This window comes from Heptranchias perlo, chromosome 32 (assembly GCF_035084215.1).
Source record: "Heptranchias perlo isolate sHepPer1 chromosome 32, sHepPer1.hap1, whole genome shotgun sequence".
NCBI lineage: Eukaryota > Metazoa > Chordata > Chondrichthyes > Hexanchiformes > Hexanchidae > Heptranchias > Heptranchias perlo.
Window position 1 is genome coordinate 16,535,397 of NC_090356.1, and position 13,647 is coordinate 16,549,043.

Below are 13,647 nucleotides of genomic sequence, written 5' to 3' on the forward strand. Positions count from 1 at the left end.
TTTTTTTAAATTTGCATTTATATAGTGCCTTTCATGAAAATCTTTTCCTTTTCTTCCTCAGGATGTCCCAAAGCTCTTTACAGCCAATGAGGTACAGATGGTAATTCATTCTGCAAGAACTGCAGCATTACCATCGTAAAACCTGGGTCTGAGTTTCAGCAGACCCTTTGATCAGAAGGGCTTTTACAATTGAGCCCAATGCTGTTCTCATCTGACATCACACAAGGCAGTATTATTGCTATCAGATAGTGAACAGGAGCAGGAGCATCGTATCAACATGTTGGCTGCGATGCACACGCAGTGATGACCTTTGTCGCAAGTGACCTCACTTGGATGCTATCACCCGTTGTTAATTCCAGAGATCACATGTCTATGAAAAATGGCTGGTGATGGCTTCAGGTCTTCAACAAATACACACTAAACTACACTTTATACATTAAACAGCTCCTCAAAGGGCAGCCTAGTGTCATTCATCTCCACACTTTAATGCAAAGAGACTGATTAGCAAATTCAGAGAGATCGCCACTGCTTGTGAAAACATTCACAAACACAGATGGTCATTGGCAAGCTTAAATCAGGTTACTGGAAGGGTGCAACCATGGCTGGGCGGTCGGGTGAATTAGACTAATGCCCTGCAAAAGGGGCTAAAGCTTCAGGGAGCAAACTCAGAGATGTACATCTGATTAGCACTAAATCTTTGAAAGCATGAATATGCTTTGTAACAGACTTCATTGTAGAACAGTCAAAGCATAAGATTTTGACAATCTTTATACATATTCAATAATTTTACAGGTGCAATTTTCTATTGGTCACACTCAATGTGAGAAAATTGCACCCACAGTATTGTCTGACTCCATTGCATACATAAGAAAGAGGAGCAGGAGTAGGCCATGCGGCCCCACGAGCCTGCTCCGCCATTCAAGAAGATCATGACTGATCTTCAATCTCAACTCCACTTTCCAGCCCGATCCCCATATCCTTTGATTCCCCTAGAGTACAAAAATCTATCCATCTCAGTCTTGAATGTACTCAATGACTGAGCATCCACAGCCCTCTGAGGTAAAGAATTCCAAAGATTCACAACCGTCTGAGAGAAGAAATTCCTCCTCATCTGAGTCTTAAATGGCCGTCCCCTTATTCTGAGACTACGCCCCCTGGTTCTAGACTCTCCAGCCAAAGAAAACAACCTCTCAGCATCTACCCTGTCAAGCCCCCTCAGAATCTTGTATGTTTCAATGAGATCACCTCTCATTCTTCTAAACTCCAGAGAGTAAAGGCCCATTCTACACAATCTCTCCTCATAGGACAACCTTCTCATCCCAGGAATCAAACTAGTGAACCTTCGTTGCACTGCCTCGAAGGCCAGTATATCCTCCCTTAGATAAGGAGACCAAAACTGTACACAGTATTGCCGGTGAGGTCTCACCAAAGTCCTGTACAATTGTAGTAAGACTTCCTTACACTTGTACTCCAACCCCCTTGCAGTAAAGGCCAACATGTCATTTGCTTTCCTAATTGCATGCTGTACCTGCAAGCTAACTTTTTGTGTTTCTACAAGGACACCCAAGTCTCTCTGAACACCAACATTTAATAGTTTCTCACCATCTAAAAATATTCTGTTTTCTATTCTTCCTACCAAAGTGAAAAGCTTCACATTTCCTCACATTATACTCCATCTGTCACCTCTTGCCTACTCACTTAATCTGCCTTTATCCCTTTGCAGACTCTTTGTGCCCTCCTCACAGCTTACTTTCCCACCTAGCTTTGTATCGTCAGCAAACTTGGATACATTACATTCGGTCCCTTCATCTAAGTCATTAATATAGATTGTAAATAGCTGAGGCCCAAGAGCTGATCCTTGTGGCACTCCACTAGTTACAGCCTGCCAACGTAAAAATGATCCGTTTATCCCTACTGTCTGTTTTCCATCCGTTAACCAATCCTCTATCCATGCTAATATATTACCCCAACTCCATGAGTCTTTATCTTGTGTAACAATCTTTTATGTGGTACCTTATCGAATGCTTTTTGAAAACCCAAATATATTAGATTCACTGGTTCCCCTGCTAGTTAAATCCTCAAAAAACTCTAATAAATTTGTCCAACACAATTTCCCTTTCATAAAACCATGTTGACTCTGCCTAATCATAATATGATTAGGCAAAGTGCCCTGTTGCCACTTCCTTAATAATGAATTTTCCCGACGACTGATGTCAGGCTAACTGGCCTGTAGTTCCCTGTTTTCTTTCTCCCCCCTTTCTTGAATAGCGGGGTTACATTTGCTACCTTCCAACCCACTGGGACCGTTCTAGAATCTAGAGAATTTTGAAAAATCATAACCAATGCATCCACTATCTCTGCAGCCACCTAAATTGTTAGATTTTGCAGGAAAAGTTTTTTTTTAAACCATATAAACGGCCTTTTGGTCTGATTCACTATTGCTTTTCCAGATTATTTATTGTTATTATGTTTTCTAATTATCACGACGAAAAAGAACAGCTGATATTTATTATATTAAGTTCAATTATCACAGTAAAAGAGTACATCAAGGCAATGGTTTTGTACATTTTTGATCCTGAAGAATCCAAGGAACATTGGACTCCATTTGGAAGCCAAACAATTGAATAAGTACAGCGACCTGGAGTTTCCTCTGTGGGCACAACGCGGAACTTAGACCCGAAAATGCGCCCTATGTTGTGCCCATTTTGCCAATGTCAAGTTGGTAAAAACGTACCAACCATGGCCTCCTGATTGGACTTATCATCACTGGATTTCTAAGGATAGCAACTGAACTATGGTACATCTTCACTTGCTGCAGTGAAAGCAGTGAGGCCAGGGGAAGATGTGCCTTGTTTCAGTGCCAAGGTTCTGAATATGCCACAGATGGTGATGCTGATCAGGAGATCAGTGATCTCATGATTTTTTTTTTTTAATATTTACATAATTCCACACAGGGCACAGTTTTTCAAACAATACTGAAGGTGTATAGGCTTGTCCAAGGCCTGGTGTATTCCTTTAACAAGACTTCTGTTATCCCTGGTACTGAAATCACAGCATTCCCCTGATTCCACTCACAATCGGGCAGCTTTGGGAGTAATTTGCAGGTCCTCCTGTGCATTGATTATGTTCTGACTCCACAGAATGATTGCACACTGGCAATTATCAAGAGGCAGTCTGCCCAAACAATGCAGCTTTGACCCATAGTTCAATTCCAACACTATTAAAGGTAAGCATAAGAGCTCCTTCGTAAAATAACATTCTTAAAAATGGAGTGGATGTGGAAGAGTGAAGCATCAAAAGGGCCTTGTAGTGTCCTCATAATTGGTGTGTCACCGAGGCAGGATTAGGAACATAGGAACAGGCCATTCAGCCCCTCGTGCCTGCTCCGCCATTTGATAAGATCATGGCTGATCTGTGATCTAACTCCATATACCTGCCTTTGGCCCATATCCCTTAATACCTTTGGTTGCCATAAAGCTATCTACTATTGTGTGTCAGGGAGACAGGCCTGTCTACACAGCAAGTGTGAATCTTTTTCCCGTCTATTTCTGCTCTGCTCTAAGCTGTGTAAATCGCAGCCAATGCATCCAAAAACATGCGACTGCTTTGGACACATATGGGGCAATCACATCTCCTTCCTAATACGTAATCCCATACTAAGTGCCCATAATGCATTATCTTTATTTTGTAAACAAAAGATAATTGGGAATAGCTTATCTTTAACAGTGTTGGAATTGAACTATGGAAACTATTGTGTGGTCACGAATTTGAGTGGAAAAGTTGGCACCAGTATGAAACGACTTTTCCCATTTGATGCTTCCACTAACTTTTTTATTAACGTTAGCAAATAAAAGAAAATATACCCATATATCCTTCTAAACTTCAAATTTGATTGGAAAATTTGAGCTATATTAACACTCGGCTGAAGCTCTTGGGAACAATTTGAGGTGATGAATTGAGAATATCACACGAGAAACTTATAGGCATTTTAACTTCTACAGTGTATTGGTACCAATAAGCCTAGTGACAACACTGCAGTTATTACAGAAATATAGCAACTCACTCCATAGAAACATTTTCTCAATAAGCTTTACAGCAAAATTCTACAAAGAGATCCATTTTCTAATCAGTTTTGGGTGACACATGCTATATTGAAGGGTGGAGGTAGCACAGAGGGGCTGTGTCAGAGCAGGCAGTTCGAGGAATTTTATCTGTCAGATTCCTCTCAATGGCCACCATGTTGGAGATCAATGCATGTGTTGCAATTCCACATATTATTTTTTAATTCAACTTTAAAAAGCATTTTGTAAGTGATCAAGTTATCTTAGAGAAGACTGTACCAGACAATAATACTCCTTTAACACTGCATCAACTTTAGCCTTGCTATATTTGCAACTAAGTAGTGGGGAGGGCTAAAGATACTGTAACACTTTGCAAAAATTAATCAAAGTGTAATTTTGCATAATTTCTGCTTTGAGACTGGTTACTAAACTGGTTTCTTCACTGTTGCTAAGCTACTCATGTTATAAGGGCTGCCTTTTTGGACCTGCTTGGCTGATGCATCCAGATTACATAAAAGTACAAATCGATGACAAAACATTTTTTAAGTGCCAGAAGCCTAAGGATATTATTGAATAGAACGTGAATTCTGTCACTTTCCACTTAATCGAGGTGGAAACCATCAACGTTTTACTTTGAACGTAAATTGAAGATTCTTACGTTCAAACAAATTTTACTTCTACTATTCAAATAAATTTCATCCACGTGGGCGGGATCTTACAAATATTATCAATCTCAAATACAGATGTGCTATCACAAACATACATACAAACCTTCCTTTCATGCCACACTATAAACAGTTGGCCTGGGTAACTTGTCAGAAGACTGAAAACTCATGACAGACACATCATGCCTACGTTAGGACGCGGCAACATATGACTGGGTAGATAAAACAGTACTCGAACGTAGGAATGTTCTGTATTTAGTTATCATCTTTAACTAGTTTAACATCGGCATGGTTGCAGCATTCCGTTGTTCCTTCTGTTTTCTTCCCATTATTCTATGGGAGGATGGGCTTCCAGAGTGGAGGGAAGCTCCTTGACCTGAGATATATACAGGGCCCATTAGAGACAGTGTGCCTGCATATCCTTCAGGAAATGAAATACAATGGGGAAGGGGTTGACAACTGACATTTTTCCACTAAAATTCATTCCCTGTCCCTCCAGGGATTCCCATTAATAAAAGCCGCATGTGATCATACACATCAACCCAAGCAAGCTCGGAGATTCTAAAATTACATCAGAATTACATAGAACTTACAGCACAGAAACAGGCCATTTGGCCCAACTGGTCTACGCTCCACACGAGACTTCTCCCACTGTACTTTATCTAACCCTATCAGCATATCCTTCTATTCCTTTCTCCCTCGTGTGTTTATCTAGCTTCCCCTTCAATGCATCTATGCTACTCGCCTCGACTACTCCTTGTGGTAGCAAGTTCCACATTCTCACCATCAGGTGTTGAAATAGTACAAGACTCCAAATATATCAGGGAGGGAGGATCCAGGATTTGTATAAATAGACGTTTACAGGATCAGCTCGGGTGAGATGAGGTATTTTTCTCACAAGTTGCATTAAACATTATTCAAAATCATCATTCAGTACATCAATATCAACTTACATTCATATAATGGTCCTTATGTAAAAGAATGTCTCGGAGTGCTTTACAAGGGGTCAGGTAGACAGTGCAGCACTCCCTCAGTACCACACTGAAGTATCAGCCTAGATTATGTGCCCAAGTCCTGGAGTGGGTCTTGAACCCACAACCTTCTGACTCAGAGACAAGGCTGACAACAAAGCAATTGTTTCAAACAAAAGGCCCAACACTACTTCCTCAGAGCAACTAGGGATGGGCACTAAATGCAGTTTTGCCAGCACTCCCACATTCCAAGAACAAATAAAAAACTGGAGCTGTCTACTCTAATCTCATTCCCCTTATTTTTTTTCATTATTTTTCAAATTCCCTTTTAAATGATGTCATAGTCTTTGACTCATTAGCCGCTTGTGGTAAAGAATTCCATTATCCAATAACCTAATTCTCTAATGAAAGAAATCTTCCAACTTCCCCATTGGTTTTCCTGGTAATATTCCTCAAACAACACCTCCTCGTTACTTCTTTGCCAGCGAGTGGAACAGTCTTTAAGAATTTTGAAAACCTTTATTAGATTCCCCCCTTAATCTTCTCTGTTCCACTGAAAGCTACCCAATTTTGAGCCTGTCTTCATAACCACAACCTCTCATTCCAGTATGTTACCAAATCTTCACTGTACCCTTTCTATAGCTCTAGTATCCTTCCTATACCTGGGTGCCCAGAACCATATGCAATACTCCAACTGTGGCCTAACCATTGTCTTGTACAAATCCAACATCACTTCCTTGTATTTATATTCAATACCCCTATGTACAGAACCCAGAATTCCATTTGCTTTTTATGCCTTTTTCTACTGCAATTCCACCATTAAAGGCCTATCTATAGGTACCCCTAGATCTCTCTGTTCCTCCACTTTTAAGAATCTTACAATTGGGTTTTATCTCATTATTCCATTCACTGTTCTTTCTCAAAATGTACTACTTACATTTCTCTACACTGAGCTGCATCTGTCACCTATCTGCCCACTCCGCTGACCTCTCTACATCCTCCTGAATCTCCTGCTCACTGTTTGCCATATCCACCAATTTAGCATCATCCGCAGACTTTGATAACATTCTTCTTGTGCCTATTTCCAATCCATTTATACCAGTCGATTTCCGGTGGCATTGCACATGGAGAGTCCAGATCAAAAATAGTCTTCAGATAAAGCAGAGTTAGAGGGAAGGAGACAATTGGACCAAGGCACACAGTCTTAATTCAGACCCCCATCTTAAAGCCATACATTCTGCTCTTATTTTTATATTTCCAGAATAAATTCCTATGTCCTTATTTATAATGGAAACTGCCTATGTAAACTTGTCACATTGTAATTACATCCATCCATGGTGATGCTGCAGCTCTTCTGCTGGGGAGAGGGTTTAATTACTGCAATGACAAGTTTACTGGGCAGTTTGCATTAGAAATGTGGATATAGGAACTTAATGGAAAAAGTTGACAGGAAGTGCATGCAGATGTAAAATTTTAAATACATTACATCGATATGTAGAGATGCTGGGGGAGCAGGAGCCAATGGGGCTGGTCAACGATGTAGATGATGTGGGAATTTGTAGGGCGAGGACTCAGATCCTGGAGTTCTAGGTTAGATTACATGAAGCTGGTGAAGGGTTGAAGCAGGAAGTCTTGCAAGGAGAGCTTCTGAAATATTGATCCATGGGGTGATGAAGGAGTGGATGAGAGCTCAAACAGCAGAGGGTTGAGAGAGGGGCATAAATGGGCAGTGATCCAGAGGCGGAAGAATGCACTCTTGGCAATGGACCAGATACGTGTAGTAAACCTCTCCCAGGGACAAGAGTATGCTGGTGATGTGCAGTGTCAGGCTCAGCCTGAGTGAAGAGCCAGGGAGGTTAATGGAATCACATGCTGATGAGACAAACAGGTTTGTTCCACTTCTGCTAAAAATTAAGCTGTAGGAAGTTTTGACTCATTCAGGACTCACCATCACCTTCTCAAGGTCAATTAGGGATGGGTAATAAATGCAGGCCTTGCCAGCGACGCCCACATCCCATGAACGAATAAAAAAATGTTGGCTAGGAGAGCAACAGCACTGATTGCTATCAGCAGACACAGGGATCCTCTCTACTTATGGATGTTGCCGAGAGCAAAGATGGCACTCTGAGACTCACCAGGTTTCCTTCAAAAATCCCTTTTGTCTTCATTTCCATTCCCTTTTCTTACCAGGCAGTGGCAGCAATGCAGAACCTAGAAACCGGAGTCATCTGTACTCTGCTAAATCGCACTGTCATATATTTGTATTGTGACTTTTCCTCCTTTTCCCTCATGAGAATCAGTGTGGTAGTCGAACAGGAGACTGCTCAATATTGTGGCCCCCTACCACATGGTCAGTGAGTGACCCTGGTCCACTTGGTCTTGAGGCCTCCACGTTGATTCCTGACAATCACTGGGCAAGCAGTGAAGACTACAAAACGGCCTGGTTCTCAAACTGACCCTTGGATCAAAAATTTGCTTCACTATGTACTACTAGGAAGAAAATCTAACATGTAGGCAACTATACCCTTTTTAAAAAATAATCCATTCTCAGGATATGGGCATCGCTGGCAAGGGCAGCATTTATTGCCCATCTCTAGTTGCCCTTGAGAAGATGGTGGCGAACTTTCTCCCCATCAGTGCGGATGTGAGGCAGCAGTCTGGGCAGCAAGTTGGAGGGAAAGCAGTTTCGAAGGGATATAATCGCCCTTTGCCAGGAGTGTGGAAAGCTCTAGGGCAGTGTTTGTGTACATCACACTTGATGATGTTTCTTGTCTGGTAATGCCATCGTTCATTGTCACATGTGATGTGTGGCTCATTCTGTCCACATAACTGCAATAACCCCTGTATCTAGCAGTGAACCCAACACTACTACCACTCCCTAGATCAATCTCCAGGGACATCAGCATGACTCTTAGTAAGGCTCACTGCTGCGTACACTGCATCTTGCATACTACCAATGTAACCTGTAAGAATGGAATTATTCTTTGGTTACAACACAATGATAAAAAAAAACTTCAACCTTAGAAGCATTTCCAAGATTTAAACAAAATACAGTAACTAAAGGCATCTTGATCCATAGAACAGATATCAAGCGCTGATCACAGCAATGGTGCCCATTATTCCACAGCTGCTTTTATCCTCATCTGGCAGTTCTTTCGGCACAGAATTAATGACCTTTTCTTACCCCTTTCCCGCTATTGGATCTCCGCCCATTCAAGATCGCTACAATTTTTCGTCATCGAGTCAAATTCACTTTGCTGATAATTAATTGACAAATGAGCAGCAATTTGATCACAACAAATAAATTCAATGGAACTGCAATCGGTGGAAATGATGTGCAGCTGGGAATTTAATAAAACGAGAAATGGCGCGTCTCCCCTTTTTGCAGTTATTACACTGCATGTCACTGACAGCAGTAATGCCACAACTCCAATTACAGCGCGACTCATTACTGATAGTATTTATTGCCACACTGCTCCCTCGGTCATTATTAAGCTGTATGTCCTTCGACACCAGCAACCCGTGCATCATAATTTAACAAAAGAGGAACGGTGGCGGCTCGCTATTATTTAACATTTTGGACAGATTAATTACTCCTGAAATACAGAAAATTTCACGGTGAATCTTTACAACGGTTCACAATAAACTGCCCGCACGCCGCGTTGTCCTATTTTGAAAGGACGATTTAAAATGGTTAAATGAAAATCTCTCTTGTATTTTTGGCATCCCATCGTAGTAGCCTGTTTGGATCCCATCCCAGATCAAGCTTAGTCCCGCCATACCACTCGTTCGTATCATTACCAACATCCCTACTTCTGCAAGAAAACTATTGTCACAAAATAATTGTGCAATATTGTGTAGTTACATCAGCACTGTTCTAGTTCCACTCACAAAACTGTATAAAATTAAATGTCTGAAATACAAAACGGTAACAGACATTATTGAACGCTCAGATTCTCAATTGAGCAGGAATGCAATGGAACCACAATCGTTTTAAGTCTGATATTCACGCAGTATATTTATGACTATCTTTGAAACACCACAAAAAGAATCTAATACCGGGTCTGCCAGGTTTGGACGTTGTTGATTCTAAATTTCTTCTTAAATCTAAAAAAGATACAGTACATTGTGATCTTCTACTCTCAGAATCAATGAATCCAGCCCCAAAATATAATCCATGTCCAAGGATTGCACACCCCTTACCTGAACCGAGGGGAATCTTTCACACACTCTTCAAAATCCACTGTCATTTTGATTATTGTTTTCTCTCTACTTTGGCATTCACCCTTCATTTAGCCTGCTCATCGCCCGATTTGGGAGAATAAACGTGCGGATTGCCTGCGACCGTGCTTTGATTTAGTCCAAAATGGTAGGAGTAGTGTGAATTGAATCCCAGACTCTCAGAGCCATTCTCTCGCTCCCTCTGTCTCTTTTCCTCGGATACAGAGTATCCGCGAGCCAAACCCACGCCTCTGGGAGCTGTCAATCAGACGGAGAGTTAACGCCCCGCAGCCGGGTTGTGCTGTGACGAGTAAGGGGGCGGCCATCTTTGATAAAGGCGCAGGCGACGGTCGCTGTCCTGGAACTCATTTGACATTCAATTTTTTTTAAAAAAAAGTTTCCCCGATCAGAAAAAAAAAGGGAGACGGGGGAGCCCGAGGAGCGACAAGTGTAGAGGGATAGATAAGTAAAGGGAAATAAAGCAGCGGATGGATCTCTGTGCATAAACGGTGCGGGTGCGCCAGTGTTTGTTGTGTGCCCGCCCCGCCTCGGTCACTGGGAGTGAGGTAAACACATTTCAACTTTAACTGTTCCTCGCTCCTGAGAGCGAACCCCGCCCGCTCCATTCAGCATTGAGTCTGAATGACCCCAAATATTAAGAAGCCCAAAGAATCAAGAGCCGCCGCCGCCGCCTTTCAATCGCCGTCCGACGGTCGCGCGCCGCCTCCCGGCAACCTTCCCAGCGACGCTTCGCATTGGCGCAAACGACATGACGACATCAGATGCACGTCGCCGCTGCTAAAGGACCCTGAATACGCCCTATCTCCCGCCAGTCGGGTGGAAAATCAAGGCTGTTTATAAAGTGCCTGTGTAAATTTTCCCCCACTTCTCAAAGAACCGCAGCACTAGGAAACGGCAGAGTTAGCTATAAGGTAGGATAAACTATGAATGGTATACTTAATTCAAACGGTGCTACTTTCAGTAAGTCTAACGTAGAGATATATTTTTCTCTCAGGCTTTTATTGTTTTGCTTTGGGGTCCTGGGAGCCGACTGTCGCTCTCGGGGAGGGAGGAGACGGGTTTGGCCGGGAGCGCAGCGTCAGGCGGTGCGGCCAATGGCGATGATGGCGCGATATTTAATGTATTTCCAGTACTGCGGCACTAAGTACAGGTGGGTGGAATGTCCCGCCTTCACACTGGCCCCTTTTCAGTAATTGCTGCGTTCCGAAATATAAATGAGCTGCCGTGCCCGGTCACACAGACTGGGAAGGGCCCCGATTGATCCCCGCTCTATGTTGTTAGCTGCTCTCAGTGCAGGCAACAATTGGCCCCAGTGTCTCTGCACTAAGGAGGGGAGACTCGACCAGTCAGCCGACCACCCCTGATGGTGATCCAATGACTCCTGTTGGACTGTGGACCTCGGGTGAGGACAGGCTCAGGCCCTCGGTGAATAGCCTGCCTGACACACACACACACATGAAAAATTGCCACTTGCGTGAGATGCCAGAAGGCTTCTGACCTTATCATAAGTGAGTGGCTTTGGAAGGGGAGACAAATTAATACATTTCCATTTGATTGTATGGATCTCAGTCTATGATCAGAAAACTTGTTCCACTGTGATAATTTACCCCATTACTGTTTGTTCTCCAACCAAGAGAGGCAGGAAAAGGACAGTTACAAGTGTAAATGATATGGGTGAGTGATGGGAAACAGGCAGTGTGAGAGTGAGCTGCAGGTCCACTGTGCTACTTCTACTTACTATATGTTCATGGTTTTGTTGCAGAGATGAACAAATGCCGTGATGCAGATATAGACTATAAAGAAAGAACTTGCATTTATATAGCGCCTTTTACAACCTCAGGAGATCCTAAGATGCTTCACAACCAATTAAGTATTTTTGAAGTGTAGTCACTGTTGCAGAGAAACATTGCAGCCAATTTTCACACAAGGTCCCACAAACAGTAATGGGATAAATTATCTATTTTAGTGATGTTGGCTGCGGGATAAATCTTGGCCAGGACACTGGGAGAACTCCACTTCTCTTCTTCGAATGGGATCTTTTAGGTCCACCTGAGAGGGCCTTTGTTTAATGTCTCATCCGAAAGACGACACCCCGACTGATTGGCAGGTCTGTGTATTCCTGCTAAAACTATGCGAGTGTCAAAGCTACTTGCTTAAGAATTGAAACATCATTCTGGGGTGTTTTGTCTAGTTTAATCGCTGCAGCGGTCGGTCAACACTGTCACAAACAGTAGACTTTCTCTAGATTTGCTCTGAAAGCTGCAAGTTCTCAATGGGTTTATGTTCTAATGCAGACTCTGTAAACTATGTAAGTTGATCACTAATACAAATACTGTATGTCACTCTTTACAGTGGAGTCATGAAAACTCCTCCACACCAACCTATTCCCGGGGTTCAGAATTACTTGGAGGTAAGTGATAATGTAGAGTTACTATCATAACATCTCAAGCAGGGCTTTCATGCGCTGCATTCGGAAAGTACTATATTATCTGATCGAAGTTTATAAGCTATTAAGGGGAACAGTTGGGTGGATAGAGAGAAACTATTTCCGCTGGTTGGGGATTCTAGGAGTAGGGGGCACAATCTAAAAATTAGAGCCAGACCTTTCAGGAACGGGATTAGAAAACATTTCTACACACAAAGGGTGGTAGAAGTTTGGAACACTCTTCCGCAAACGGCAATTGATACTAGCTCAATTGCTAAATTTAAATCTGAGATAGATAGCTTTTTGGCAATCAAAGGTATTAAGGAATATGGGCCAAAGGCGGGTATATGGAGTTAGATCACAGATCAGCCACGATCTTATCAAATGGCGGAGCAGGCATGAGGGGCTGAATGGCCTACTCCTGTTCCTGTGTTCCTATCTGACCTACCAAAAATAATATAACGAGTGACTAAGATACAGGAGTATAACCTAGTGTATGCAGGTGTATTTTAACCCAGTTAAAAGTGTTTTGGTACACAGGTATATAGTAAAGCAGTGTTTTGGCTTTTGTGAGAAATATATAGGGCAGGTTGCAGCTTTATATGAGATTGTGGAGTATCATAACCCTCAGGTGAACCCCAGTTATTCTGCTTTCATCGATTTCCGTAAGGCTTTCAAGCTAGACTAAATCCTCTAGTTGGGATATCAGTGACAAAGGGTCATCAATTTAAAATTATTACTGAGAGTGAGAAGAGGGGGTAAGAGATATGCAGAGGATTGGTAGAGCCTGGAATTCTTTGCCACAGGGAGTGGTTGAGGAAAAGTGGATAAATATTTGAAGCAGACGAAGTTACAGAAATATGGGGCGAGACCAGGGCAGTGAGATTAGTTTTGGATTGCCCTAGTAAAGGGCTGACAGAGGCACGATGGGCCGAAAGACTTTTTTCTAGTACCTTCATGCGACCCTCATGAAGAAATTGGAAGCTATGGGAGTACGTGGTCACATCTTCAATTTATTCAGGATAAGTACTCAAGCTTCAAGATCAGTGTAAGGATAGATGGAAGAGTCAATGAACCAATCTGTCTCGAACGAAGAATGAGGCTGAACCCACAAGTACTGATATGGACATCTGATCCAGTTGTTGATTTATAAGTTTTCCAATTAATACTTTTGAGATCCCCTCTTGGGGCCCTCGAAAGCCATAACACATGTGGAAGCAACTATACCATGTCCCATTGGTTAGCCCACTGTTCAAGATGGTGGGTAGAGCACACTAGATCCC

The 13,647-nt window shown here is 42.4% G+C and overlaps 2 protein-coding genes across 2 annotated transcripts in view; one reads left to right on the forward strand and one right to left on the reverse strand.

Moving 5' to 3' along the window:
* acap3a (ArfGAP with coiled-coil, ankyrin repeat and PH domains 3a) overlaps positions 1-10,637 on the reverse strand; it is a 305,216-nt gene extending 294,579 nt beyond the window's left edge. The window contains exon 1 of the mRNA XM_067970479.1: positions 9,901-10,637. Coding sequence (XP_067826580.1) covers positions 9,901-9,989 — 89 coding nt within the window. The 5' untranslated portion in view covers positions 9,990-10,637. The remainder of the gene's footprint in view (positions 1-9,900) is intronic.
* Positions 10,638-10,985: 348 nt separating this feature from the next.
* Positions 10,986-13,647, forward strand: part of pusl1 (pseudouridine synthase like 1) — a 74,114-nt gene continuing 71,452 nt past the window's right edge. The window contains exons 1-2 of the mRNA XM_067970092.1: positions 10,986-11,089; positions 12,292-12,349. Coding sequence (XP_067826193.1) covers positions 11,034-11,089; positions 12,292-12,349 — 114 coding nt within the window. The 5' untranslated portion in view covers positions 10,986-11,033. The remainder of the gene's footprint in view (positions 11,090-12,291; positions 12,350-13,647) is intronic.